The following is a 26,212-nucleotide window of genomic DNA, read 5'->3' as shown; positions in this document are numbered from 1 at the left end:
CACACCTCTAGTTGATTTAAGTATAAAACATGTATCAAGGGAATAATTATTATTTTTACGACCAGAACAAATCATTAAATATGTGTTTGGGTTTTTTCAATGTATTGATGTATCATGTTTAGAATAATATGTTCCACAAACCTACATACAAGACAAAATGGTAAAAGAAAAGAACAGTAATGAAAGAGCAACAAACACACTAAACAAAAATAAAAATGTTTGTTGTTGTTTATATACTCGGACCAACCATACAATAACTAAAAATATAACTTAACGAGGATAAAATGATTATAACTATTAACCAATTAATCTGAAACGAAGGAACGTGTTGTAAAATAAAATACAGATAATGACAACGAATACATCAAAATAAAAAAACCTAGACTTTCCGATTAAAAACGATCACGTATGTTTCACGTCCGCACTAAACATGTTCGTACGTGAGGCTGATGTTCCCGACAGATGCTCATCATCTCACTCACACACTGCTGGAAACAACTCATCATCCGTCTGAATCCCTCATGACCGCCGTGATCAAGATTTTCCCTTCGCACACACACACACACACACACACACACACACACACACACACACACACACACACACACACACACACACACACACACACACACACACACACACATACACACACACACACACACATACACACACACACTCACACACACACACACACACACACACACTCACACACACACACACACACACACTCACACATACACACACACACACACACACACACACACACACACACACACACACACACACGCACACACACACACACACACGCACATACACACACACACAGACACATACACACACACACAGGCACACACACACGCGCACACACCCCCACACACACACACACACTCACACACACACACACACACACTCCTATATCTCCTCTCGGAGAGGAAGATTTGGCATGAAGTGCCACGCAGATGAAAAAAAAAGAAAAAAAAAGCACCGCCTTCTTGTGGATTATAATCTGAGATCATGGTAATCTTTTCTAAATGAACGTGTCGAGGGCGTCTGGAGTGTAATTTGCCATTTGTAAGGGATGCTGGCGAGGAGAGTGTGTGAAGGGGTGGAGTGACGGACGTGACTTGCGGCCGCCGACTCATCGCGTGGTCAGACTCGGAGGACGAGTCGACGGCGAGATGAGGTCTCCACCTTCAGATTACGATGATTTGATGTTTCTGCGGTGACATACCCAAGGCGAGGATTAGTTCTGCCCCCCCCCCCTCCAGCCGGGCCCGGACCATGAGGCTGGAGCGTGGACGGCGGGCGTCGCTGGCGCTCACGCTCAACTTCGTGGCGTTTGCCTTCGCCGTGTCGGCGGTGACCACCAGCTACTGGTGCGAGGGGACCCGGAAGGTGGCCAAACCCTTCTGCACCGGCCCGCCGCTCAAGGTCAAGCAGGCCTTCTGCATCCGCTTCAACAGCTCCAACGTCAACGACACCCGGCTGGTCCAGTACATCTTCGAGACGGGCGAGGAGAAGTTCCTGCTCCGGAAGTTCCACACGGGGATCTTCTTCTCGTGCGAGCAGGCGGCCGACATGAACGGTGAGAACGACACGTCTTTCTTTACAGTCTTGGTTTATAACGGGTTTATTATTCAAGTGTGTTTAATGTCGAACGAAAAGGTTGATTATTCAACAATCTGCTGTGTTTCGATGATCTTTCACCTCATGAATCCAAGATCAATTCTTCTGAGATTAACTCACATGTCAAAAAACATCTCCGGATTAAATGTTACAGTCGTGCAAGTTGATCGACTACATTCTGGCACAATCATCTTTTTTTTTCCCTTCTGTCGTTTCTGTTTTTTCACCTTTTGTAGCTGTTCTTTTGTTTTTTAGTTGGTGTTTTTGAACTGTAACTGTACTTTTAACTGTCATTTTTTAGCTGTTCTTTTTTAGCTATTCTTTTATCAATGGCTGTATTTTTTAGTAGCTGTTCTTTTTTATACGTTTTTTTTGTTACTGTTCTTTTTCATATAGTTTTTTTTTTAGACTTTTTGTAGGTGTTCTTTTTCGTTAGCTGTTCTTTTAGTGAACTGTACTTGTTTTGTTACTGTTTTTTTGTAAGCTGTTTTTATTTTAAATGCAGTTTTGTGTCTTTGTTAGCTGTTCTTTTTGGGAGCTGGTTTTTGTTATTTCATTTTATTAGCTGTTTCCCCGGTGGTTTTTCCTTTTGTTAGTTGTTTTTGTTTTATTCTTTTTTTTAAACTATCTTTTTGTTAACTGTTCTTTTTGTTAACTGTTTTTTTGTTAACTGTTTTTTTGTTAACTGTTTTTTGTTAACTGTTTTTTGTTAACTGTTCTTTTTGTTAACTGTTCTTTTTGTTAACTGTTTTTTTGTTAACTGTTCTTTTTGTTAACTGTTCTTTTTGTTAACTGTTCTTTTGTTATCTGTTCTTTTTGTTAACTGTTCTTTTTGTTAACTGTTCTTTTTGTTAACTGTTCTTTTTGTTAACTGTTCTTTTGTTAACTGTTCTTTTTGTTAACTGTTCTTTTTGTTAACTGTTCTTTTTGTTAACTGTTCTTTTTGTTAACTGTTCTTTTGTTAACTGTTCTTTTTGTTAACTGTTCTTTTTGTTAACTGTTCTTTTTGTTAACTGTTTTTTTGTTAACTGTTTTTTTGTTGTTGTTTTTTGTTAACTGTTCTTTTTGTTAACTGTTCTTTTTGTTAACTGTTCTTTTGTTAACTGTTCTTTTTGTTAACTGTTCTTTTTGTTAACTGTTCTTTTTGTTAACTGTTCTTTTTGTTAACTGTTCTTTTGTTAACTGTTCTTTTTGTTAACTGTTCTTTTTGTTAACTGTTCTTTTTGTTAACTGTTCTTTTTGTTAACTGTTTTTTGTTAACTGTTCTTTTTGTTAACTGTTCTTTTGTTAACTGTTCTTTTTGTTAACTGTTCTTTTGTTAACTGTTCTTTTTGTTAACTGTTATTTTTGTTAACTGTTATTTTTGTTAACTGTTCTTTTTGTAAACTGTTCTTTTTGTTAACTGTTCTTTTTGTTAACTGTTCTTTTTGTTAACTGTTTTTTTGTTAACTGTTCTTTTTGTTAACTCTTCTTTTTGTTAACTGTTCTTTTGTTAACTGTTCTTTTTGTTAACTGTTCTTTTTGTTAACTGTTCTTTTTGTTAACTGTTCTTTTTGTTAACTGTTTTTTTGTAAACTGTTCTTTTTGTTAACTGTTTTTTTGTTAACTGTTCTTTTTGTTAACTGTTTTTTTTGTTAACTGTTCTTTTTGTTAACTGTTTTTTTGTTAACTGTTCTTTTTGTAAACTGTTCTTTTTGTTAACTGTTTTTTTGTTAACTGTTCTTTTTGTTAACTGTTTTTTTGTTAACTGTTCTTTTTGTAAACTGTTCTTTTTGTTAACTGTTTTTTTGTTAACTGTTCTTTTTGTTAACTGTTTTTTTTGTTAACTGTTTTTTTTGTTAACTGTTCTTTTTGTTAACTGTTTTTTTGTTAACTGTTCTTTTTGTTAACTGTTCTTTTTGTTAACTGTTCTTTTTGTAAACTGTTCTTTTTGTAAACTGTTCTTTTTGTTAACTGTTATTTTTGTTAACTGTTCTTTTTGTTAACTGTTTTTTTGTTAACTGTTCTTTTTGTTAACTGTTTTTTTGTTAACTGTTCTTTTTGTTAACTGTTTTTTTGTTAACTGTTTTTTGTTAACTGTTTTTTGTTAACTGTTTTTTGTTAACTGTTCTTTTTGTTAACTGTTCTTTTTGTTAACTGTTCTTTTTGTTAACTGTTCTTTTTGTTAACTGTTTTTTGTTAACTGTTCTTTTTGTTAACTGTTCTTTTTGTTAACTGTTTTTTTGTTAACTGTTTTTTGTTAACTGTTCTTTTTGTTAACTGTTCTTTTTGTTAACTGTTCTTTTTGTTAACTGTTTTTTTGTTAACTGTTTTTTGTTAACTGTTTTTTTGTTAACTGTTTTTTTGTTAACTGTTTTTTTGTTAACTGTTTTTTGTTAACTGTTCTTTTTGTTAACTGTTCTTTTTGTTAACTGTTTTTTTTGTTAACTGTTTTTTTGTTAACTGTTCTTTTTGTTAACTGTTCTTTTTGTTAACTGTTCTTTTTGTTAACTGTTCTTTTTGTTAACTGTTTTTTTGTTAACTGTTTTTTTGTTAACTGTTCTTTTTGTTAACTGTTCTTTTTGTAAACTGTTCTTTTTGTTAAATGTTCTTTTTGTTAACTGTTCTTTTTGTTAACTGTTCTTTTTGTTAACTGTTCTTTTTGTAAACTGTTCTTGTCTCCAAGTCAGTACTTCCTTTCCTTTGTAGCTGTTTTTCTTGTTATAAGCTGTTTTTGTTAACTTTTTTCTTTGTTTGCTGTTCTTTAATTTTAGCTGTTTTTTGTTATTTCATTTTATTAGGTGTTTTTCTCTTTGTTGGTTGTTTTTCGTTACTTTTTTCCGTTAGTTGTTCCTTTTTGTAAGCTGCTATTTTTCTTAAGTGTTCAGAAAGTCAGTCCTTCCTTTCCTTTGTAGCTGTTTTTACATTTTGTTAGTTGTTTTTTGTTAGTTGTTCGTCTTCTTAGCTGTTTGTTCTGTTAAATGTCTTTATGTTAGTAAGTAATATACAGTATATTTGTAAAGCGCCTTCTTTTTGTTTGTCATTCTGCCTTTTATTCGCAATTATTTTCTAGCTCTTATCTTTGTTACTTTTTAACTGTCTCTCTGTTGGCTTTAATTTTTGTCTGCTCTTCTTTTCTGTCCATTTTTTTTATTTATTTCGCTTTTCTTTTGTTCAGTGTTTCATGAGCTGATGGAGGCACAGTTACCTGTGATGACTCTTGTTTTCTTTCTTCCTCTCAGTATTTATAATCCACTGCTTCTAACTCCCCAAAGAACATGAATCCACACATTTATTTGAAATAGTGTCGTTGAAAATGGACCCAATTCTACCTTTTTTTTAAATATTTTATTCAACCTCAGTGTGAGTTTTTTAAAATGCAATCGATGAGTTTCAATTGAAAAGCTTCTCTCTCTTTGTCTCACTCCCCCTCTGTGAACTCACTGCTGGGCCATAATTGTATTTAAACGACTGTCATTCAAGCTCAAGCCGTGCACAGTTTCTTAAACCAGAAGATCTTTCTGGAGTTATTTTACCAAGAATCCTGAAACACTTTCTCTGGTACCAGGTGTCTAGAGTCAGTGCTATCATCACTTAAACACTGGAGCTGCTAGATCGTGCTCCACTGCCTCCTCCTGGTGAAGTACTTTAATACTTCATCCAAACACTCTCGCTCACGTTGACGTCGCTTCTTCTGCGGAGAAGATCCTGAAACTCTCCATTAACGCCGAGCGACGAGGATTCTCTGAGCAGCCGAGCGGCTTCATCTCCATAATCGCTCGTGGGTCGACCGGAGGTGGAATCTAATCTTCCTGCTCTTTTGATTACAGGTTTCAACTGCCGGGACTTTTTTGAAATCGCGCCGGAGCACGAGCGAGGTACGAGTTCATGACCCCTGTCATCGTCACATGTTCACACCAGTAACACCTGCTAACTAGTTATAATAGTTTGCTCTTGATGATCTACTGACTCCTTTAAGAAACATCTTAAGACGTTTCTATTTGTTCAGGCTTTTCCTTGAATTTCTGGAACTCCTGTGTTGTTCTCAGTATTATCTTGATCTTTAAAGTATGTACTTTATTGAGTATTGTTTTGATTGTTTAAGCGCTTTGTGACCCTGGTCTGGAAAAGCGCTATATAAATAAATATGACTTACTTACTTACTTACAATAGAAGGTCAAACCAAAGACTTATAAGTTGATATTAAGGGTGAAGGCTTTTGTCTGAATACACCTCAAAGATACCTCAAAGACATTTGTTCCATGGCCATCGGGTCACTTTGACCCTGAAGTAATGAGGGGTCTGGGGTACAGTTGAACCTCTTACCACCGTGTTGAAGTCACAATGACATCATGAATATTTAGATAAAACAAAAATTGGTTGTAAAAAAAACACATAACTACACATCTCTTGTTTTTGATTCAGTCCACCTTTTCTACCTTGACTTCACTCTTCTCTTCACCTTCCTTTTTTAAGTTTGTAGATGTTGGAGTTTTTACCACTGATGGACAATTACTGAGCTGGTGTTTGATCAACCACAAGTTAACATGTTCGTCATCGCTTGTTTTAGTTGGTCACATACCCGTGTTTACTCACGTCTTTACTGGATAGATGGATGGATGGATGGATGGACGGACGGATGGATGGATCATAGATAGATAGATGGATGGATGGATGGATGGATGGATGGATGGATGGATGGATCCATAGATAGATAGATGGATGGATGGATGGATGGATGGATGGATAGATGGATGGATGGATGGATGGACGGACGGATGGATGGATCATAGATAGATAGATGGATGGATGGATGGATGGATGGATGGATGGATGGATGGATGGATGGATGGATGGATCCATAGATAGATAGATGGATGGATGGATGGATGGATGGATGGATGGATGGATGGATCCATAGATGGATGGATGGATCCATAGATAGATAGATGGATGGATGGATGGATGGATGGATGGATGGATGGATGGATGGATGGATGGATGGATGGATGGATGGATGGATGGATGGATCCATAGATAGATAGATGGATGGATGGATGGATGGATGGATGGATGGATGGATGGATGGATGGATGGATGGATGGATGGATGGATGGATGGATCCAAAGATGGATGGATGGATGGATAGATAGATAGATAGATAGATAGATAGATAGATAGATAGATAGATAGATAGATAGATAGATAGATAGATAGATGGATGGATGGATGGATGGATGGATGGATGGATGGATGGATGGATGGATGGATGGATGGATGGATGGATGGATGGATGGATGGATGGATGGATGGATGGATGGATGGATGGATGGATGGATGGATGGATGGATGGATGGATGGATGGATGGATGGATGGATGGATGGATGGATGGATGGATGGATGGATGGATGGATGGATGGATGGATGGATGGATGGATGGATGGACGGATGGATGGATGGATGGATCCATAGATAGATAGATAAATAGATAGATGGATGGATGGATGGATCCATAGATAGATGGATGGATGAACGGACGGACTGACGGATGGATGATAGATGGATGGATGGATAGATAGATATTGTGCAAAAATCAAATCAAAAGTGCAAAAGATGACAAAGTGCAAATATAAAAAACAAAGTTCAAATAATGAAAAAGTGCATTCAAGGCCATTCTGGTCTGTGTTCTCCTGGTTGTGAACTTTGTTCTTGTCTCTCAGACAAACAATAACTTACGATGCAGTATAAAGATGCGACCGAAACGGTTCATACTCCAGACTGAAACCTTTATAAGAAGGTTCTGTATTAATCTCTCCTCGTACAAGTAAAACTGTGGCGACAAACCAAATCTGATCTTTGATCTTCGCCACAGCTTTTAGTTTTTCCCGAACCCGACGACCACCTGCAGACCTCGTCCTCCGTGTGACGACCAACACTAACCCTGGTCTCTCCGTCCAGGTGTGCTGTGGCTGTGCATCGTGGCGGAGACGCTGTACCTGTCGCTGCTCTTCACGGGCGGCGCCCTGATGATCCTGGAGCAGAGTCCCTGCTTCAGCATCATGAACAAGCTGAAGCTCAGTGCCTTCGCCGCCCTGTGCACGGCCCTGTCAGGTAAACATCCTCCACTCTCGCCCGGGACCCTCGGTTGGCATGGTTACGCCTGCTGGCTCTGATCCACTGACGTACCCTAACCCCCCGCTGTCGTCTCAAAGATGCTGTTTCGTTTTTTTTGGCATTTATGGAACAGACGTGTCTCGGGGAAGACGAGGAGGAGACGGAAATAATCCTCTCGCAGGAGATGAAGTCGAGCATTTCTGTTGACATAGTTGCTTTGTTTATAAATGTTTCAACATGTGTGTGCGCGCGACAGGCACCCCAAACACACACAGAGGTTGATCGGGAATTTGGGGAAATGTGTGTGTGAATGGTGTGTCTTTGTGTTTCCTGTGACAGACTGTTCAGGGTTTCCCACTCGAACAAGCTGGGAATAAAGGGAGCGAGCGGCAGAATAATAATGGATAGAAGGTTCGAAGGACAAATATTGAGATTCCTGAAGATGGAGAACGCGGCAGTAAAACAACAACAAGGATCCAAGTCTGTTTAAAAACGAGTCTAAAACCGACGGTTTGTGTTCAGGAACCATGAGTAGATTCTGATCCACAGACCTCAGAGCCCGAGCTGGGGTGTAAGTCTGGATCAGATCACTGATGGAAGGTCTGACCATGAATAGATCTGAAGTAAGAACCAGAATTTTAAAATGATCCTAAAAGAAACTGGCAGCCAGTGAAGAGTTTGAAGGATCGGAGAAAAATGTGAGTTCTTCTACTAGAGCGGCTCAGAATTCTGAGTTTCGTATGAACTGCAGGCGAGACAAGCAAAGCAAAATGCTTTAAAAAAAAAAGTTCCATCATTGAGTTGAATCCAAAACTATGCATATTCAGCCCTAACGTCGACCTTTAGGGCTGAATCCTCTTCAGAACCAGACCTCCTGTGCAGCCACGTCGTGCAGAAGAACAAGCACTTTTTTTAAAGAAAAAAATATATATATATCGCGGTTAATACGTCTTATCCTGAGTCGTCAAGTCGAGGACAGACTTTGTTAGACTGAGAATCTACTGGTGTCCCAGGATCACAGGGTTTCCTTGAGCATCTACTGGTGTCCCAGGATCACAGGGTTTCCTTGAGCATCTACTGGTGTCCCAGGATCACAGGGTTTCCTTGAGCATCTACTGGTGTCCCAGAATCACAGGGTTTCCTTGAGCATCTACTGGTGTCCCAGGATCACAGGGTTTCCTTGAGCATCTACTGGTGTCCCAGGATCACAGGGTTTCCTTGAGCATCTACTGGTGTCTCAGGATCACAGGGTTTCCTTGAGCATCTACTGGTGTCCCAGGATCACAGGGTTTCCTTGAGCATCTACTTGTGTCCCAGGATCACAGGGTTTCCTTGAGCATCTACTGGTGTCCCAGGATCACAGGGTTTCCTTGAGCATCTACTGGTGTCCCAGGATCACAGGGTTTCCTTGAGCATCTACTGGTGTCTCAGGATCACAGGGTTTCCTTGAGCATCTACTGGTGTCCCAGGATCACAGGGTTTCCTTGAGCATCTACTGGTGTCCCAGGATTACAGGGTTTCCTTGAGCATCTACTGGTGTCCCAGGATCACAGGGTTTCCTTGAGCATCTACTGGTGTCCCAGGATCACAGGGTTTCCTTGAGCATCTACTGGTGTCCCAGGATCACAGGGTTTCCTTGAGCATCTACTGGTGTCCCAGGATCACAGGGTTTCCTTGAGCATCTACTGGTGTCCCAGGATCACAGGGTTTCCTTGAGCATCTACTGGTGTCCCAGGATCACAGGGTTTCCTTGAGCATCTACTGGTGTCCCAGGATCACAGGGTTTCCTTGAGCATCTACTGGTGTCCCAGGATCACAGGGTTTCCTTGAGCATCTACTGGTGTCCCAGGATCACAGGCTTTCCTTGAGCATCTACTGGTGTCCCAGGATCACAGGGTTTCCTTGAGCACCTACTGGTGTCCCAGGATCACAGGGTTTCCTTGAGCACCTACTGGTGTCCCAGGATCACAGGGTTTCCTTGAGCATCTACTGGTGTCCCAGGATCACAGGGTTTCCTTGAGCATCTACTGGTGTCCCAGGATCACAGGGTTTCCTTGAGCACCTACTGGTGTCCCAGGATCACAGGGTTTCCTTGAGCATCTACTGGTGTCTCAGGATCACAGGGTTTCCTTGAGCATCTACTGGTGTCCCAGGATCACAGGGTTTCCTTGAGCATCTACTGGTGTCTCAGGATCACAGGGTTTCCTTGAACATCTACTGGTGTCTCAGGATCACAGGTTTCCTTGAGCATCTACTGGTGTCCCAGGATCACAGGTTTCCTTGAGCATCTGCTGGTGTCCCAGGATCACAGGGTTTCCTTGAGCATCTACTGGTGTCCCAGGATCACAGGGTTTCCTTGAGCATCTACTGGTGTCCCAGGATCACAGGGTTTCCTTGAGCTTCTACTGGTGTCCCAGGATCACAGGGTTTCCTTGAGCATCTACTGGTGTCCCAGGATCACAGGTTTCCTTGAGCATCTACTGGTGTCCCAGGATCACAGGGTTTCCTTGAATCCAGGAATAAAAACATGGAATCAGTTGTTTTTCTTATTCTTCTGTTCCTGGTCTGTGATGAAGGATCTTAAGTCGATTAGGTCGTTAATCCGCCTGCATCTGTATCGACAAGACAAAGAGACGACGAGGACGCGAGTCTCAGCAGGACGTCTCGTGCAGACGGTTCCGTGGGTTCTTGTGTGCGAGGTCGCGGGTCACGGCGACCCTGGCAGGAAAAGTCTCTCAGAACACGGCAGCGGTGAGACGCGTCCACTCGCTGCCTCGCAGGATTTGCCGCTCGCTAATCGGATTGGAGTCCAGAGGTTTTGGGTCGTGCGAGGAGCCCCCCCCCCCCCCCCCCCCCTCACTCCAGAGCTTCCCAACCCCCCTGTTGTTCCCGGTTAATCCCGAGAAGAGCAGCTGGAGACAGGAGGGCGGCGTCCGAGCAGATCACCTCCGTCAGCTGATGGATCAGAGGGGAAATATTGATGGAAATGTTTCTGATTCAGGTTCTTCTCGTTGTGTCCCGCAGGCCTCTGTGGGATGGTGGCCCACATGATGTTCACCACCATCTTCCAGCTGAGCGTGGCCATGGGACCCGAGGACTGGAGACCCAAGACCTGGGACTACAGCTGGTCCTACGCGTAAGAGACTGTTGTGCAGATGTTCAGTGATGGTCTGAAGCTGAAGAACTTCTTTAAGGCGCAGAAATATGGAGGAATATCAGTGTCGTGAGGATATTCAACGTTAAAATAAATGTTTTTTTAAGATTTTAATAGAATATAATTCAATCATTTGTAAATTGAAAGGTTGTTTATTTGTAATAATTACATAAAGAATTTAGAATATGTTCAAAATAAATTATATTTATACACATAGAGTATGATATTCCAATTGTAAAAAAATATCTATTTTTTAAATTCAATTTTTCTTCCTTCATAGTATTTTAAATTCAATATAAAAACACGGGAGTAATAGTGAAAATAAATACTATGAATCATTGGAATATGTGTAAAAAGAAAATGATTCCTTAGAAATATTTAAATAATATAATTAAATTATTTAAAAAACTAATTAAATCTTTATTATTATATTATTAAATCTTCTTAATATACAAATGATACAGTAGAATTTAATTCTTACAAAAATACTTTAATGCTTAAATTTTAATAATAAAATTCCAACATTTAAAATTCAATTTTCATGAAATAAACACATTTTAAATCCTTGTATTAAGTTCTATCTTTCTAAAGAAGTCAAAAACATTTTTATTATCCTTTTTCTGTTTACGACAAATGCGTTTGCAGTGGTCAGTACCTCCTCATTAAGAGTCCACACCTCTTGTGATCCTACCCGGGGTTTCATCCAATCACAGGCTGGCGTGGAGCTCCTTCGGCACCTGCATGGCGTCGGCGGTGACGGCCTTGAACCGCTACACCAAGACCATCATCGAGTTCAAGTACAAGCGGCGGAACATCGAGAAGAGCCTGCTGGTCAAGCAGAAGATGGCGGACCTGGACCTGCCCGAGCAGATGTGGGACCTGTACCTGACCGCCGAGGGCCCCCCGGAGCCGCCCGCCAACGGACACAAGCCCCCGACGGGGGACGCGTACGTGACCGACCCCACCGACCCCACCGACCCCACCGACCCGCAGGGGGAGGCATACTGCTGAGAACGAGGCGCCCTCTGGTGGCCACTTTTCAACATTTCAAACCTGAGCCTATAACGGTCACATGACCTGCTCGGACGCAGACAAGGGCTCGTGACGTTTGTTTCTCTCCAGACTGTTATGTTTGATAATAAACGTGTCTTATTGACGACTGTTATCGTTAATAACACGTGACGCCCAGAAGACCAACAGTTATCATTTAAACACTTTAATTACAAATGGAATGTTTACAGAATCAAAAGTATCTTTCAAACTAGTTACAATTGTGTGGATTATAAAAAACATGGCATTGATTTCAGTCAGTGATTGTGTTCAAATCCCTTTTGTTTTCTTCTGGGCTTCACGACTTCACTTCCTGTTTAGAAGAAACGCTGTCCTTGTAGAATTAAAGTGTTCCTTCAGCTTCCGTGTGAGTCGAGTGTGCAGAGCTGGAGGTAGGTTTCCACGGCGACGCCTCAAGTCTCAGTCCTGGAGCAGCAGATCTTTGTAGTCGTGTTGAGGATTCTCATCCATGAACTTCTTGATGTACCAGCAGGACACGCGAGCCTTCAGGTCCTCCTCGGCCAGGAAGTCCAGGGCGGCCTGAACCAGGTGACAGAATACATTCATGATCGGTTCAAACCATCACACAAAGATGAATAAAAATGTTGACCTTTGAAAGCAGCGCCGCCACACCTTGACCCCGGAAGGTCTCCGGGACGAACGTGGACATGAGGTCCACCTGCTTGTCTGCTGTGAACCTGTAGAGCAGCACGGCCTGGTCCCGGGGCCCTGAGGAGGGACGACAGGGGCCGCAGTAAAGGAAGGAAAATAGAATTTGTAGGTGAAAAAAGTTGATCTTTTTATATTAACAGTCAGTTTTATTGTAGTTATTACTATAAGTTATGTAAGTTTTTTCGTCAGGGGCCAAATGATATACTGTGAGTCTTATGCATCAAAGCCAAAAGAAGAAAGGAACAAAAAATAATTTAATATGATGGGAAAATTAAGTAAAAAAAAGCTTTGAGCTCTATTTATTGTATTTAAATGTAAAATTAATTTCATTTAACGATACTAAAGGGGGAAAAAACATTGGATTGTTTTATATTTTTTACAATTACAAATAAAGGCGCTATATAAATAGAGATTATTATTATTATCTATCCATACAATTAAAATGTTATAAACAACATGTTCAAAACAACAATAACACGAACAATAATAAAGATAATTATAAACTATAAAAAAAATAATAAATACAATATAAATAAGGTAAAATGACACATCACAAATATAATTAAACTAAATATATTAGAAAAGTATAACAAGACAATAACTACCTGGTCTGGAAAAGCGCTATATAAACACAAATGACTTACTTACTAATACTAGACTGATTTAGAAGTATTTACCAAAATGTATAAACGTGTTTTCTTATGTTAATATTCGAAAATAATACCATAAATGCCAAATAACCCTTTATGAGTGAAAAGTTCTTATTAAAACGCACCCAAGGTTACGTGTCATAACCCTGGTGAACGGTCACCACAGGCCGCGACGAGACCTCGGCCTCGCGTGAACGTTTATCCGCGCGTCAGAGCTCGACACTCGGCTGCCCCGATCTCACCTTCACCGCTGCCCGGAGAGACCGAGAACCGATGGTTCAGACGGTCGTGCTCCACCGTCAGGCCGCTGCAGCTCCGCGCCATGAGTCTGGCAGGACAGAGCCTCGACTTTAACGCGAACCCCGGCAGTCGAGAGAGTATTTTAAGAGCCATTTGTTGGGAAAAGACAAACAAGCATGACTCGTCGTGAACTTCAGGGACGCCCACTAGAGGGAGCCAAACACGCAGGCGATTTATACCACCTTGAAGAACAACAAGTCTATGAAAACAACATTTAATTCATCGTGTATTCTTTATTTTCTGAGATACATTTTATTACTATAGTCACAACTGACTTAAAATCCAAACTGAACATGTACAATATGTTTTACTTTGTTAGTTAAAATCTAAAAGTATTGTTGCAAGGGACACCCTGGAAAGATCTCTAGTCCATAACATTCTAGAACAACACTTTGGACTCTGGGAGGAAACTGGAGGAAACCCACACTAGCAGACGAAGGACACCGGACAGGAAGTGACCTCACGAGGACACTGACACGTTTCCGTGGTCGACCCCGGCGGCCATGAGAGCGAAGAAGAAGTCCGGGCAGAAGGAGCGAGCGTAGATGGCCACCTTGGGAAGCGTCGGAGCGATCACCACCTCCTTCCTCTTGTTGCTCAAGGTCTTGGCGATCTCGGCGGCGGCCTCGTCCGGAGACACGCCGAGAGGCTTCATGATGTAGAACACTGCGGGCGAGAGTGGGCGACGTCACGTTTATATCTGTTCAAGCGTCATCATCGGGGACTTCCTTACGGGACCAGAACGACTTGCGGCTGGAGGTCCTGGTGGAGTCCGAGGCGCTGATGAAGGTGTGGTTGATGGTGCTGACCGAGATGTTGAACTCCTCCACCTCTGCCCTCAGACAGTCGAAGAAAGCCTGGACGGCGTGTTTGGAAGCTGCGTCTGGACGACAAGAAACACGATAAGCTACGGGAGATTGAGCATGTTTGTTTCTGGCTCCCCCCAGGGTTAGAAAAGTGTAATTGCAACATTTTAGAGTTATCCCTGAAGGCTCCCAAGTTAGGGTGTAAGAAAATATCACAATTAAAATTGATCCTGGTGATGACTGAGGACGAGAGGATACAGTCGACTCCAGCAGCTTTTAAAGATGATGTTTGGACATATTTCAGTTTTAAAACAATTGAAAGTAGTTACGACTTCTTCAAGAGTAATGTGGTCTGTAAATACTACAACACCAGAGTCAACTACTGGACAATACTACACATATATACTTGTTAGTACACTATCACAACACCAGAGTCAAGTACTGCACAATACTACACATATATACTTGTTACTAAACTATCACAACACAAGAGTCAAGTACTGGATAATACTACACATATATACTTGTTACTACACTATCACAACACCAGAGTCAAGTACTGCACAATACTACACATATATACTTGCTAGTACACTATCACAACACCAGAGTCAAGTACTGCACAATACTACACATATATACTTTTTACTACACTATCACAACACCAGAGTCAAGTACTGGATAATACTACACATATATACTTGTTACTACACTATCACAACACCAGAGTCAAGTACTGGACAATACTACACATATATACTTGTTACTACACTATCACAACACCAGAGACAAGTACTGGATAATACTACACATATATACTTGTTACTACACTATCACAACACCAGAGTCAAGTACTGGATAATACTACACATATATACTTGTTACTACACTATCACAACACCAGAGTCAAGTACTGGATAATACTACACATATATACTTGTTAGTACACTATCACAACACCAGAGTCACCAGAATCAGAGTCCCTGATTCCTGAGATGTATCACTCTAGTATCAAGTCCTAGAGAAAAGCTCTTGTTTGGTTGCTACACTTTTTTTTTTGGAAGCTTCAAAATTCTATGATGTAAATAAATGCAACTGCCGTCCCCCAACCAACTGCCCTGAAGCGGTTAGGACTGGCCTGAACCCGGTGAGGTTTGTCACGCAAGGTTGATTTTAAATGAATAAAAGCTCAAGAGTTCTACTGAATCATCAGGATAAGTCCAAACGTTACGGGGGCTCACAAGAGGAACGGAAAGGCACGGCAAGTTTTCCTTGAATGCTGTTGACCAGGATCAGGTGACCGGTCCTCCTGGACATCATGGACGGCAGCACCCCTGAGAAAAGAAGATGGTGGGAACACCTCAGGGCCAGATCCATCGCAGGGTTCTGGTCGGACTCGGTACCTTTCACCAGAGTAGCAGGTCCGAAGTAGTTGTTGTCCATCAGCAGCTTGTCGATCTCCAGCGACAGGTTCTGGGCGGGAGCCTTGACCTTCAGACTGTTGTTGAGGATCATCACGTCCAGACACCCGTAACACTCCAGCACGTCCACGATGGCCTCGGGCAGACTCGCCATGTCGCCGAAATCCAGCAGCACCAGCTTGGGCGGGAACGTCTGCGGCGCAGGAAGGTGAAGGAGCGCTGAAGACTCATGGACCGCGGACGGACTCACCACGCTGGGGTCCGCGGAGCCGCTCAAGTCCTCGGCGAGCTCCTCCAGTCGGTCCCAACTCTTGCCACAGAGGATCAACCTGGCGCCTCCTTTGTGGAACACGCTCGCACACACTGCAGCGAGGTCCAAAGTGGGTCACGTCGCTTCCGGGTCACGTGACGTGACCTGCGAACTCACCTTTCCCGAGCTTGGACGTGGCGTCGGACAGAACCACCACCTTGTTGCGGACGGACGTCTTGGACAGGAAGCCGGCGACCAGGCCGTAGACGTAGAAGAATCCGGCCGTCAACACCACCACGCAAGGGACCAGGAGCACGGTGGTGGTCCAGGTCGGGTCCATCTCGTGAAGCTTGTCCTGGACACGTGAACCACGTTGATGTGAGTCATGTTGGAGCGACGGATGAAGGGGTTTGTTTGTGTTTCCAGGTGAGTCGGTGAAGGGAAGATGATGAAGATGATGAAGATGATGAAGATGATGAAGATGAAGATGATGAAGATGATGATGATGATGAAGATGATGAAGATGATGAAGATGATGAACATGAAGATGATGAAGATGATGAAGATGATGATGATGAAGATGATGAAGATGAAGATGAAGATGAAGATGAAGATGAAGATGAAGATGATGAAGATGAAGATGATGATGATGAAGATGATGAAGATGATGATGATGAAGATGATGAAGATGATGAAGATGAAGATGATGAAGATGATGAAGATGATGATGATGAAGATGATGAAGATGATGAAGATGAAGATGATGAAGATGATGAAGATGATGATGATGAAGATGATGAAGATGATGAAGATGATGAAGATGATGCCGGGAGTGTTAAGGGTTCGCTTGAAGGTACAAACACACCAAATAAGTTTTTTAATTTTGGCCTAAAGTTCGAGCAACAGAACAATAGACACAGCGGCTACACTTAGCAAGGCTAAGCTAGTTAGCACGTTAACTTATCAAAATGTTGCTAAGCTTTATGTTTTTTAAATTTAAATTATTTTAAAAAATAGGTCAAGACAAGAACAAAAGTCCAAATAAGTTAAAATATAATAAATAAAAATATAACAATAATATAAAAAAAACAGAGTGATTAAAATGCATCACAGCTTTTTTCATTTTTCAACTATTACAGTTGAAATGTATGTTTATGTCAAATAATACTGGGTTTCTAAAGTAACTGAACCATATTTTTAATCTAACTTTAAATATCAACATGAAAACAAATTTAAAATACGGAGGAAATGATTTTTCCTTATTTTACATCTATTTTAGCATCAACACATTAGCATGTTGCTATTACATTGAGCATCTTAAGACATTAAAAAACTAAACTTTTTACATTAAACTTAGTAAAACCTGTATTTCCTCACCGTAAGTCATATATTTATGAATGTATATGTTACTTATAAGTTGTTTTCTGCGTTAAACGTCTGCTAAGCTAAATGCTACGTCGCAGACGAGCAAAAACATAAGTAAGTAAGTAAGTCATTTTTATTTGTATAGTGCTTTTCCAGACCAGGGTCACAAAGCGCTTAAACAATCTAAACAATACTCAATAAAGTTTTTAAAGATCAATATAAAACTGATAACACAACAGGAGAAAATCAAGGAAAAGCCTGAACAAACATGGCCGCCATGAGGGATGAAGCTTGTTAGCTGACGTGTTTCTGAAGGTCAAAGTATGTTTAAAAGAACCAAACATACTTTTTTTTAATGTATTTGTGGCTGAAGAACCACGAGGTCAGGTTCGTACCCACAAGCTCTGCGGCGCCGTTACATTGCTGTCCGTCGCTACACTTAGCATTAGCTCTTAACGTCTGGAACACAAACACAAGTTATTTCAGATTCAATAATCTGGAGGTTTTTTTAATGATCATTTATTTTGTGTTAGTTTAATATTTGGATTTAAACTTATTCTATATTTTTGGTAAATTTACAGTTTAAATATTAATATTAAATATGGAAGTAAACGTGCGTCATCGGACCTTGAACATGAATTTTTAACACTGAATTTTTACTAAAAAAAATAAAAATCTATAGCGCTGGTATTTTTTTCAATTCATGAATGAATGAAGTGTAAAATTGATTGTGTAAAAATAATTAATGTAAACTTTTTTTTAAAATACATTTAATCTAAAAAAAAACAAATGTTAACAAATGTTATTTTGATTGATGTTAACACTTAAAAATTTTACACCAAATTTTCATTGAAATATTTCACATTTAATTTGGAAATTTAACTTTTGAGTTGTTTTTATAAAAAAAAAATAGTTTTCACATTACAGTTTTTACTCGTGAGTTACTTCATGCATATAAAAACAAAAAGACAGCAATGTGAGTTTTTTAAGTTTTAAGTCTGTTTTTGACGTTTTTAAAATGAATATTAAAGTGTGACGTCGCACATTAACTTCCATAATCAATAATATTGTCGTCATGTTAGATTTAAACACGAGTCTCTGGCGTCAGACGCTCACATTATTCCACGGACACCACCTGGCATCAACTCTCTAAATATAAACACGGATCCACTTCCTGGTCCCAGAACCTCCTCCCAGGGACTTCACGGTGGAAGTGAAGAAAAATCCTCCCGGGACGAGCAATAGGTGAGACTTACCTGGAGCTGGATCTCCTGGAGAAGTGGCAGCAGCTCTCGACCCGCTGATCCTTCAGGATCCGAGCTCTTTTTATAGCCGGCGGGTCAGTGGTTCTGGAGGAGGGGAGAATGTTCAGCTGCTGCGACGACAGCTGCTGGAGATTCTCACCTCCGAGGCTCTGCTACGAGTCTCTGGATGACTCGGAGACTGGGAGTTTTTCGGTTGAGAACCATGGCCACGGATTCGAGTATCGATGATGGTCTAGTGAGGACCTGGACGAAGTCAAGCCATGAAGTCAAAACAATTCTTTAAAACTGAGCTTTAAGAAACGTTACCGTTGGTCACCTGAAAACAAATGTGTCTGAGGTTATCCCTGGTGTTGCCTCTGGGTCAAGGTGACCCGGAGGCCTGAAAACACATGTGTCTGAGGTTATCCCTTGTGTTGTCTCTGGGTCAAGGTGACCCGGAGGCCTGAAAACACATGTGTCTGAGGTTATCCCTTGTGTTGTCTCTGGGTCAAGGTGACCCGGAGGCCTGAAAACACATGTGTCTGAGGTTATCCCTGGTGTTGCCTCTGGGTCAAGGTAACCCGGAGGCCTGAAAACAAATGTGTCTGAGGTTATCCCTGGTGTTGCCTCAGGGTCAAGGTGACCCGGAGGCCTGAAAACAAATGTGTCTGAGGTTATCCCTGGTGTTGCCTCTTGGTCAAGGTAACCCGGAGGCCTGAAAACAAATGTGTCTGAGGTTATCCCTTGTGTTGCCTCTGGGTCAAGGTGACCCGGAGGCCTGAAAACACATGTGTCTGAGGTTATCCCTTGTGTTGTCTCTGGGTCAAGGTGACCCGGAGGCCTGAAAACACATGTGTCTGAGGTTATCCCTGGTGTTGCCTCTGGGTCAAGGTGACCCGGAGGCCTGAAAACACATGTGTCTGAGGTTATCCCTGGTGTTGCCTCTGGGTCAAGGTGACCCGGAGGCCTGAAAACACATGTGTCTGAGGTTATCCCTTGTGTTGTCTCTGGGTCAAGGTGACCCGGAGGCCTGAAAACACATGTGTCTGAGGTTATCCCTGGTGTTGCCTCTGGGTCAAGGTGACCCGGAGGCCTGAAAACAAATGTGTCTGAGGTTATACCTTGTGTTGTCTCTGGGTCAAGGTGACCCGGAGGCCTGAAAACACATGTGTCTGAGGTTATCCCTGGTGTTGCCTCAGGGTCAAGGTGACCCGGAGGCCTGAAAACAAATGTGTCTGAGGTTATCCCTTGTGTTGTCTCTGGGTCAAGGTGACCCGGAGGCCTGAAAACACATGTGTCTGAGGTTATCCCTGGTGTTGCCTCTGGGTCAAGGTAACCCGGAGGCCTGAAAACAAATGTGTCTGAGGTTATCCCTTGTGTTGCCTCTGGTTCAAGGTTGATTATTTGATGTGTTTTATTTAAAAAGATAAAATATATTATGTGTGAACCATTATTATTTTTTCGAATTTTGAAAGAATAAATTTACCTTTTATTTATTTATATTAAATTAATGTTATGTCTTTTGTGTCTTTCTTATTGTTTCCTGTATTTATTTTGAAACCTGCTCCCTTCTGTGTCTGTGAGTTTCCTTTCCGGCCCCTCCCCCTGCTGATTGTTATTGTCTTCACCTGTCTTGTGTTCTCCTGCTGATTAGTTATTGTCTTCACTTGTCTTGTGTTCTCCTGCTGATTAGTTATTGTCTTCACTTGTCTTGTGTTCTCCTGCTGATTAGTTATTGTCTTCACCTGTCTTGTGTTCTCCTGCTGATTGTTATTGTCTTCACCTGGTCTTGTGTTCTCCTGCTGATTGTTATTGTCTTCACCTGTCTTGTGTTCTCCTGCTGATTGTTATTGTCTTCACCTGGCCTTGTGTTCTCTTGCTGATTGTTATTGTCTTCACCTGTCTTGTGTTCTCCTGCTGATTGTTATTGTCTTCACCTGTCTTGTGTTCTCCTGCTGATTGTTATTGTCTTCACCTGGCCTTGTGTTCTCTTGCTGATTGTTATTGTCTTCACCTGTCTTGTGTTCTCCTGCTGATTGTTATTGTCTTCACCTGTCTTGTGTTCTCCTGCTGATTAGTTATTGTCTTCACCTGTCTTGTGTTCTCCTGCTGATTAGTTATTGTCTTCACCTGTCTTGTGTTCTCCTGCTGATTGTTATTGTCTTCACCTGTCTTGTGTTCTCCTGCTGATTGTTATTGTCTTCACCTGTCTTGTGTTCTCCTGCTGATTGTTATTGTCTTCACCTGTCGTGTGTTCTCCTGCTGATTGTTATTGTCTTCACCTGTCTTGTGTTCTCCTGCTGATTGTTATTGTCTTCACCTGGTCTTGTGTTCTCCTGCTGATTGTTGTTGTCTTCACCTGTCTTTTGTTCTCCTGCTGATTGTTATTGTCTTCACCTGTCTTGTGTTCTCCTGCTGATTGTTATTGTCTTCACCTGTCTTGTGTTCTCCTGCTGATTGTTATTGTCTTCACCTGTCTTGTGTTCTCCTGCTGATTGTTATTGTCTTCACCTGGTCTTGTGTTCTCCTGCTGATTGTTGTTGTCTTCACCTGTCTTGTGTTCTCCTGCTGATTGTTATTGTCTTCACCTGTCTTGTGTTCTCCTGCTGATTAGTTATTGTCTTCACCTGTCTTGTGTTCTCCTGCTGATTGTTATTGTCTTCACCTGTCTTGTGTTCTCCTGATGATTGTTATTGTCTTCACCTGTCTTGTGTTCTCCTGCTGATTGTTATTGTCTTCACCTGTCTTGTGTTCTCCTGCTGATTGTTATTGTCTTCACCTGTCTTGTGTTCTCCTGCTGATTGTTATTGTCTTCACCTGTCTTGTGTTCTCCTGCTGATTGTTATTGTCTTCACCTGTCTTGTGTTCTCCTGCTGATTGGTTATTATCTTCACCTGGTCTTGTGTTCTCCTGCTGATTGTTATTGTCTTCACCTGTCTTGTGTTCTCCTGCTGATTGTTATTGTCTTCACCTGTCTTGTGTTCTCCTGCTGATTGTTATTGTCTTCACCTGGTCTTGTGTTCTCCTGCTGATTGTTATTGTCTTCACCTGTCTTGTGTTCTCCTGCTGATTGTTATTGTCTTCACCTGTCGTGCGTTCTCCTGCTGATTGTTATTGTCTTCACCTGTCTTGTGTTCTCCTGCTGATTGTTATTGTCTTCACCTGTCTTGTGTTCTCCTGCTGATTGTTATTGTCTTTACCTGGTCTTGTGTTCTCCTGCTGATTAGTTATTGTCTTCACCTGTCTTGTGTTCTCCTGCTGATTGTTATTGTCTTCACCTGGTCTTGTGTTCTCCTGCTGATTGTTATTGTCTTCACCTGGCCTTGTGTTCTCTTGCTGATTGTTATTGTCTTCACCTGTCTTGTGTTCTCCTGCTGATTGTTATTGTCTTCACCTGTCTTGTGTTCTCCTGCTGATTAGTTATTGTCTCCACCTGTCTTGTGTTCTCCTGCTGATTGTTATTGTCTTCACCTGTCTTGTGTTCTCCTGCTGATTGTTATTGTCTTCACCTGTCTTGTGTTCTCCTGCTGATTGTTATTGTCTTCACCTGTCTTGTGTTCTCCTGCTGATTGTTATTGTCTTCACCTGGTATTGTGTTCTCCTGCTGATTGTTGTTGTCTTCACCTGTCTTGTGTTCTCCTGCTGATTGTTATTGTCTTCACCTGTCTTGTGTTCTCCTGCTGATTAGTTATTGTCTTCACCTGTCTTGTGTTCTCCTGCTGATTGTTATTGTCTTCACCTGTCTTGTGTTCTCCTGATGATTGTTATTGTCTTCACCTGTCTTGTGTTCTCCTGCTGATTGTTATTGTCTTCACCTGTCTTGTGTTCTCCTGCTGATTGTTATTGTCTTCACCTGTCTTGTGTTCTCCTGCTGATTGTTATTGTCTTCACCTGTCTTGTGTTCTCCTGCTGATTGTTATTGTCTTCACCTGTCTTGTGTTCTCCTGCTGATTGTTATTGTCTTCACCTGTCTTGTGTTCTCCTGCTGATTGTTATTGTCTTCACCTGTCTTGTGTTCTCCTGATGATTGTTATTGTCTTCACCTGTCTTGTGTTCTCCTGCTGATTAGTTATTATCTTCACCTGGTCTTGTGTTCTCCTGCTGATTGTTATTGTCTTCACCTGTCTTGTGTTCTCCTGCTGATTGTTATTGTCTTCACCTGGTCTTGTGTTCTCCTGCTGATTGTTATTGTCTTCACCTGTTTTGTGTTCTCCTGCTGATTGTTATTGTCTTCACCTGTCTTGTGTTCTCCTGCTGATTGTTATTGTCTTCACCTGGCCTTGTGTTCTCCTGCTGATTAGTTATTATCTTCACCTGGTCTTGTGTTCTCCTGCTGATTGTTATTGTCTTCACCTGTCTTGTGTTCTCCTGCTGATTGTTATTGTCTTCACCTGGTCTTGTGTTCTCCTGCTGATTGTTATTGTCTTCACCTGTTTTGTGTTCTCCTGCTGATTGTTATTGTCTTCACCTGTCTTGTGTTCTCCTGCTGATTGTTATTGTCTTCACCTGTCTTGTGTTCTCCTGCTGATTAGTTATTGTCTTCACCTGTCTTGTGTTCTCCTGCTGATTGTTATTGTCTTCACCTGTCTTGTGTTCTCCTGCTGATTGTTATTGTCTTCACCTGTCTTGTGTTCTCCTGCTGATTGTTATTGTCTTCACCTGCCTTGTGTTCTCCTGCTGATTAGTTATTGTCATCACCTGTCTTGTGTTCTCCTGCTGATTGTTATTGTCTTCACCTGTCTTGTGTTCTCCTGCTGATTAGTTATTGTCTTCACCTGTCTTGTGTTCTCCTGCTGATTGTTATTGTCTTCACCTGTCTTGTGTTCTCCTGCTGATTGTTATTGTCTTCACCTGTCTTGTGTTCTCCTGCTGATTAGTTATTGTCTTCACCTGTCTTGTGTTCTCCTGCTGATTGTTATTGTCTTCACCTGTCTTGTGTTCTCCTGCTGATTAGTTATTGTCTTCACCTGTCTTGTGTTCTCCTGCTGATTGTTATTGTCTTCACCTGTCTTGTGTTCTCCTGCTGATTGTTATTGTCTTCACCTGTCTTGTGTTCTCCTGCTGATTAGTTATTGTCTTCACCTGTCTTGTGTTCTCCTGCTGATTGTTATTGTCTTCACCTGTCTTGTGTTCTCCTGCTGATTAGTTATTGTCTTCACCTGTCTTGTGTTCTCCTGCTGATTGTTATTGTCTTCACCTGTCTTGTGTTCTCCTGCTGATTGTTATTGTCTGCTCCTGATAGAACTGTCAAGTTTTGACGAACAGAAACTTTCTGCTCCTGGGTTTCCTTCCTCACCCTGGCAATAAATATTTTTTACAACGTAAATTAATACTTTAAAATGTATTTTCTTTAATGTATTTATAATTGTATTATTTCATAATATTAAATGAATTATTTTTTTATAATTACTTTAGTCTTTTTCTTCTACAATTTATGAATTCCTTTACTACCATATAATTGGATTTGTCTCCACCTAGTGGTCAGTTTGGATGCAGAGAAACACTATTTACTACCATCTTCATCTGCTTCTTCGTGTAAATAGATCCACATACTTTATTAAAACATGTTTTAATGTTTCCTTGCAGGTAGTATTATATGTATTTCTAATGAATAAACTGACAAATAAAGTCATGTATTGGTACAAACACGTTGATATCAATCAAAAATACATTTAAAATGAGTTTGTTGAAGAAGAAATATAGATTTAAATGATCAATTTGAAATTTTAATATCAGATTATTAGATTTTATAGATGGAGAAACAATAGATTATTTTACTTTCCAGATTAAATAAGGTTATTTTGCTAAATTAGTCTTAAAATATATCAAAATGTTGCTAAAGTTAAAGTTTAATTTATTTAAAAGTAAAAAAATCGACAACAATGGACTCAAACTAGGCTCAATTATTTATTATTTACAGGTTAGTATATTTAAAATTGTTCACATGCTGCCGGTTTAAGAAAATAACAAATAAAATAATAATAAGGATTTTTTTTTTTTTAAAAGATGAAATTATTTGAATTTCATTGTTTCATTGTTTCTCTATTGTTTCTAGATTAACCTGCTAGTTAAGATAATAAACATCCGAATACTTCAACACAAACGACGGCACAGGTGTCGTGAATGTTGGATGTGACTTCCGCCCGTGCTTTTATTGTGTCAGGCCGCGACCGGATACTCGTGTCGCAGGCGTTGACCATGACGACGGGCGTCAACAGACGCAGTTTGACAGATGAGAGTCAGACCCGCGCGGGTCACGAGGAGCCCAACATGTCCGCAGACAGGAGCTGCTGCTGCAACAAGTTCCAGGAGAACATCTTCAACAAGAGCAGATGTCAGAACTGCTTCAAGCCCCGCGAGCTCCATCTGCTCGGAGACCACGACATGGAGAAGGTTGGTGACATTTTCATCTTCTACGTCATAGACGCGACGCTAGTGGAGCTAACGGTGGCTCGTCATTAGCATCTGTTGGGGAGTTTAATCTGGAAAAAATGTGTTTTACTTCCTTCCTTTGTGTTTTAATTATTGTTTTTCTAAAATAAAATTTGATATATAAACAAAAAAGAAAGATGAATTAACCGAGTTAAACAGTTATTCTGAAATAAAGTACGTAAAACTAGTTAAAAAGCTAACTTGTTATTAGCATTTGATGTTAACTGTGTTTTAATTGTAAAATAAGTTCCAGGAAAAAAGCAAAACATTGTTTTAAAAGATACTTTTATAGGTGGTTGTTATATATTTATCATATTTTTCAGTTTTACTTTCCAAAGAGAAAACATTTCACAGTCAAGTTAGTAAAAAATAATCTTATTTTGTTTCACAAGAACATTGATTTAAACACATGTTTACTTGAAAAAAACTAATGAAAAGTTGATTTAAACAGTACTTTATTTAAAGGGATTAAGGATTAAAACAAAGATACTTAAAAAAAACAAAACATTTCTCAATAAAAACTAATCTTATTTTCAAAATAAATTTATAAACATTGATGTAAACACTTCTTTATTAAGTGTTAAGGATTAAAACACAGACTTTTTGTTTCTACTTTTGTTCCCAGTGAAGTAAAACAAATGTTTATAAAATCTTAAGAAGAAGTTTCAGAAGAAGATTTAAAACACATTCACTAACTGTGGATTCAACCTTTTTCTTTCTTATTCTTAACTACACGTTCGCTTTTATTCACTTTATTTCTCAAACAGAAATGAGAAGTTAAACACAATCAAAATTCCAAACGGATGGACAGTATAAACGTAAGGTTGTGGTTTAAGGAAGATAAACGTAAGTTAAAACCATTGATTTGACTGGTGAATGTGAATAAAAACCTGATAGTTTAGTTGTTGTGAAGCTGCTCTGAAACACATCATGGCTGCCCTGGAACACGGAGGTGATGTCAGGCAGGATCGCGTCGTCCTCCCACATGCCTCACATTGTTCATACGTGTTATTATTGCTCGTCCTGCCGCTTGTTTTCAGCCTGTAATCGTTCACTGCTGAACCTCGCGTGGAGTCGAGCGTCAGGAACACAGACTGAGTTCATACTGACCCACCAGAGCTGATGTGAGCAGAGGTCACAGCTGTCAC

The 26,212-nt window shown here is 40.6% G+C and overlaps 4 protein-coding genes across 8 annotated transcripts in view; 2 read left to right on the top strand and 2 right to left on the bottom strand.

The window, feature by feature from the left end:
* Positions 1 to 1,269: 1,269 nt before the first annotated feature.
* Positions 1,270 to 12,015, top strand: LOC148064433 (germ cell-specific gene 1-like protein). The gene is made up of 5 exons (XM_087809204.1): positions 1,270 to 1,585; positions 5,436 to 5,483; positions 7,565 to 7,717; positions 10,745 to 10,856; positions 11,588 to 12,015. The coding sequence occupies exons 1-5, from the start codon at positions 1,282 to 1,284 to the stop codon at positions 11,883 to 11,885; spliced, it is 915 nt and encodes a 304-aa protein (XP_087665330.1). The 5' UTR covers positions 1,270 to 1,281; the 3' UTR covers positions 11,886 to 12,015.
* Positions 12,016 to 12,080: 65 nt separating this feature from the next.
* LOC148064432 (protein NATD1-like) lies at positions 12,081 to 13,677 on the bottom strand. Its single transcript, XM_087809203.1, has 3 exons — positions 13,489 to 13,677; positions 12,535 to 12,653; positions 12,081 to 12,464 (listed from the first exon to the last, which is right to left on the bottom strand). Exons 1-3 carry the CDS (start codon positions 13,637 to 13,639, stop codon positions 12,345 to 12,347), a joined length of 390 nt encoding a protein of 129 aa, XP_087665329.1. The 5' UTR covers positions 13,640 to 13,677; the 3' UTR covers positions 12,081 to 12,344.
* Positions 13,678 to 13,896: 219 nt separating this feature from the next.
* On the bottom strand, positions 13,897 to 18,700 carry LOC148064431 (dehydrogenase/reductase SDR family member 7C-B-like). Of its 2 annotated transcripts, XM_087809271.1 has the most exons (8): positions 18,645 to 18,700; positions 17,784 to 17,847; positions 16,201 to 16,378; positions 16,024 to 16,136; positions 15,756 to 15,966; positions 15,594 to 15,686; positions 14,280 to 14,429; positions 13,897 to 14,212 (listed from the first exon to the last, which is right to left on the bottom strand). In XM_087809271.1, exons 2-8 carry the CDS (start codon positions 17,832 to 17,834, stop codon positions 14,007 to 14,009), a joined length of 1,002 nt encoding a protein of 333 aa, XP_087665397.1. In that variant the 5' UTR covers positions 17,835 to 17,847; positions 18,645 to 18,700; the 3' UTR covers positions 13,897 to 14,006. The 2 variants fall into 2 exon arrangements, with proteins under 2 accessions (XP_087665397.1, XP_087665396.1); XM_087809270.1 differs by having other exon boundaries at positions 15,756 to 16,136.
* A 6,191-nt stretch (positions 18,701 to 24,891) lies between these two features.
* LOC148064426 (uncharacterized) overlaps positions 24,892 to 26,212 on the top strand; it is an 80,374-nt gene continuing 79,053 nt past the window's right edge. For all 4 annotated transcript variants that reach the window (XM_087809572.1, XM_087809573.1, XM_087809571.1 and 1 more), the window contains exon 1: positions 24,892 to 25,025. In XM_087809572.1, the coding sequence (XP_087665698.1) occupies positions 24,903 to 25,025 (123 nt within the window). In that variant the 5' untranslated portion in view covers positions 24,892 to 24,902. The remainder of the gene's footprint in view (positions 25,026 to 26,212) is intronic.

The sequence above is a fragment of the Callionymus lyra genome, chromosome 15 (genome assembly GCF_982586985.1).
Source record: "Callionymus lyra chromosome 15, fCalLyr1.hap1.1, whole genome shotgun sequence".
Taxonomy (NCBI): domain Eukaryota; kingdom Metazoa; phylum Chordata; class Actinopteri; order Syngnathiformes; family Callionymidae; genus Callionymus; species Callionymus lyra.
The sequence above is the reverse complement of the archived record's forward strand: the minus strand, read 5'-3'. Positions and strand labels throughout refer to the sequence as shown.

Excerpts from the sequence above, each read along its gene's own strand:
- LOC148064433 (XM_087809204.1), top strand. The coding sequence starts at position 1,282 with ATGAGGCTGGAGCGTGGACGGCGGGCGTCGCTGGCGCTCACGCTCAAC. Across the intron at positions 5,484-7,564 it reads CGCGCCGGAGCACGAGCGAG|GTGTGCTGTGGCTGTGCATC; the intron begins GTACGAGTTCAT and ends CTCTCCGTCCAG. Across the intron at positions 7,718-10,744 it reads CCTGTGCACGGCCCTGTCAG|GCCTCTGTGGGATGGTGGCC; the intron begins GTAAACATCCTC and ends TGTGTCCCGCAG.
- LOC148064432 (XM_087809203.1), bottom strand. The coding sequence starts at position 13,639 with ATGGCTCTTAAAATACTCTCTCGACTGCCGGGGTTCGCGTTAAAGTCG. Across the intron at positions 12,654-13,488 it reads CTCTCCGGGCAGCGGTGAAG|GGCCCCGGGACCAGGCCGTG; the intron begins GTGAGATCGGGG and ends GTCCCTCCTCAG. Across the intron at positions 12,465-12,534 it reads TGGCGGCGCTGCTTTCAAAG|GCCGCCCTGGACTTCCTGGC; the intron begins GTCAACATTTTT and ends CACCTGGTTCAG.
- LOC148064431 (XM_087809270.1), bottom strand. The coding sequence starts at position 17,834 with ATGCTAAGTGTAGCGACGGACAGCAATGTAACGGCGCCGCAGAGCTTG. Across the intron at positions 16,137-16,200 it reads CACGTCCAAGCTCGGGAAAG|TGTGTGCGAGCGTGTTCCAC; the intron begins GTGAGTTCGCAG and ends ACCTCGCTGCAG. Across the intron at positions 14,213-14,279 it reads CCGCAAGTCGTTCTGGTCCC|TGTTCTACATCATGAAGCCT; the intron begins GTAAGGAAGTCC and ends TCTCGCCCGCAG.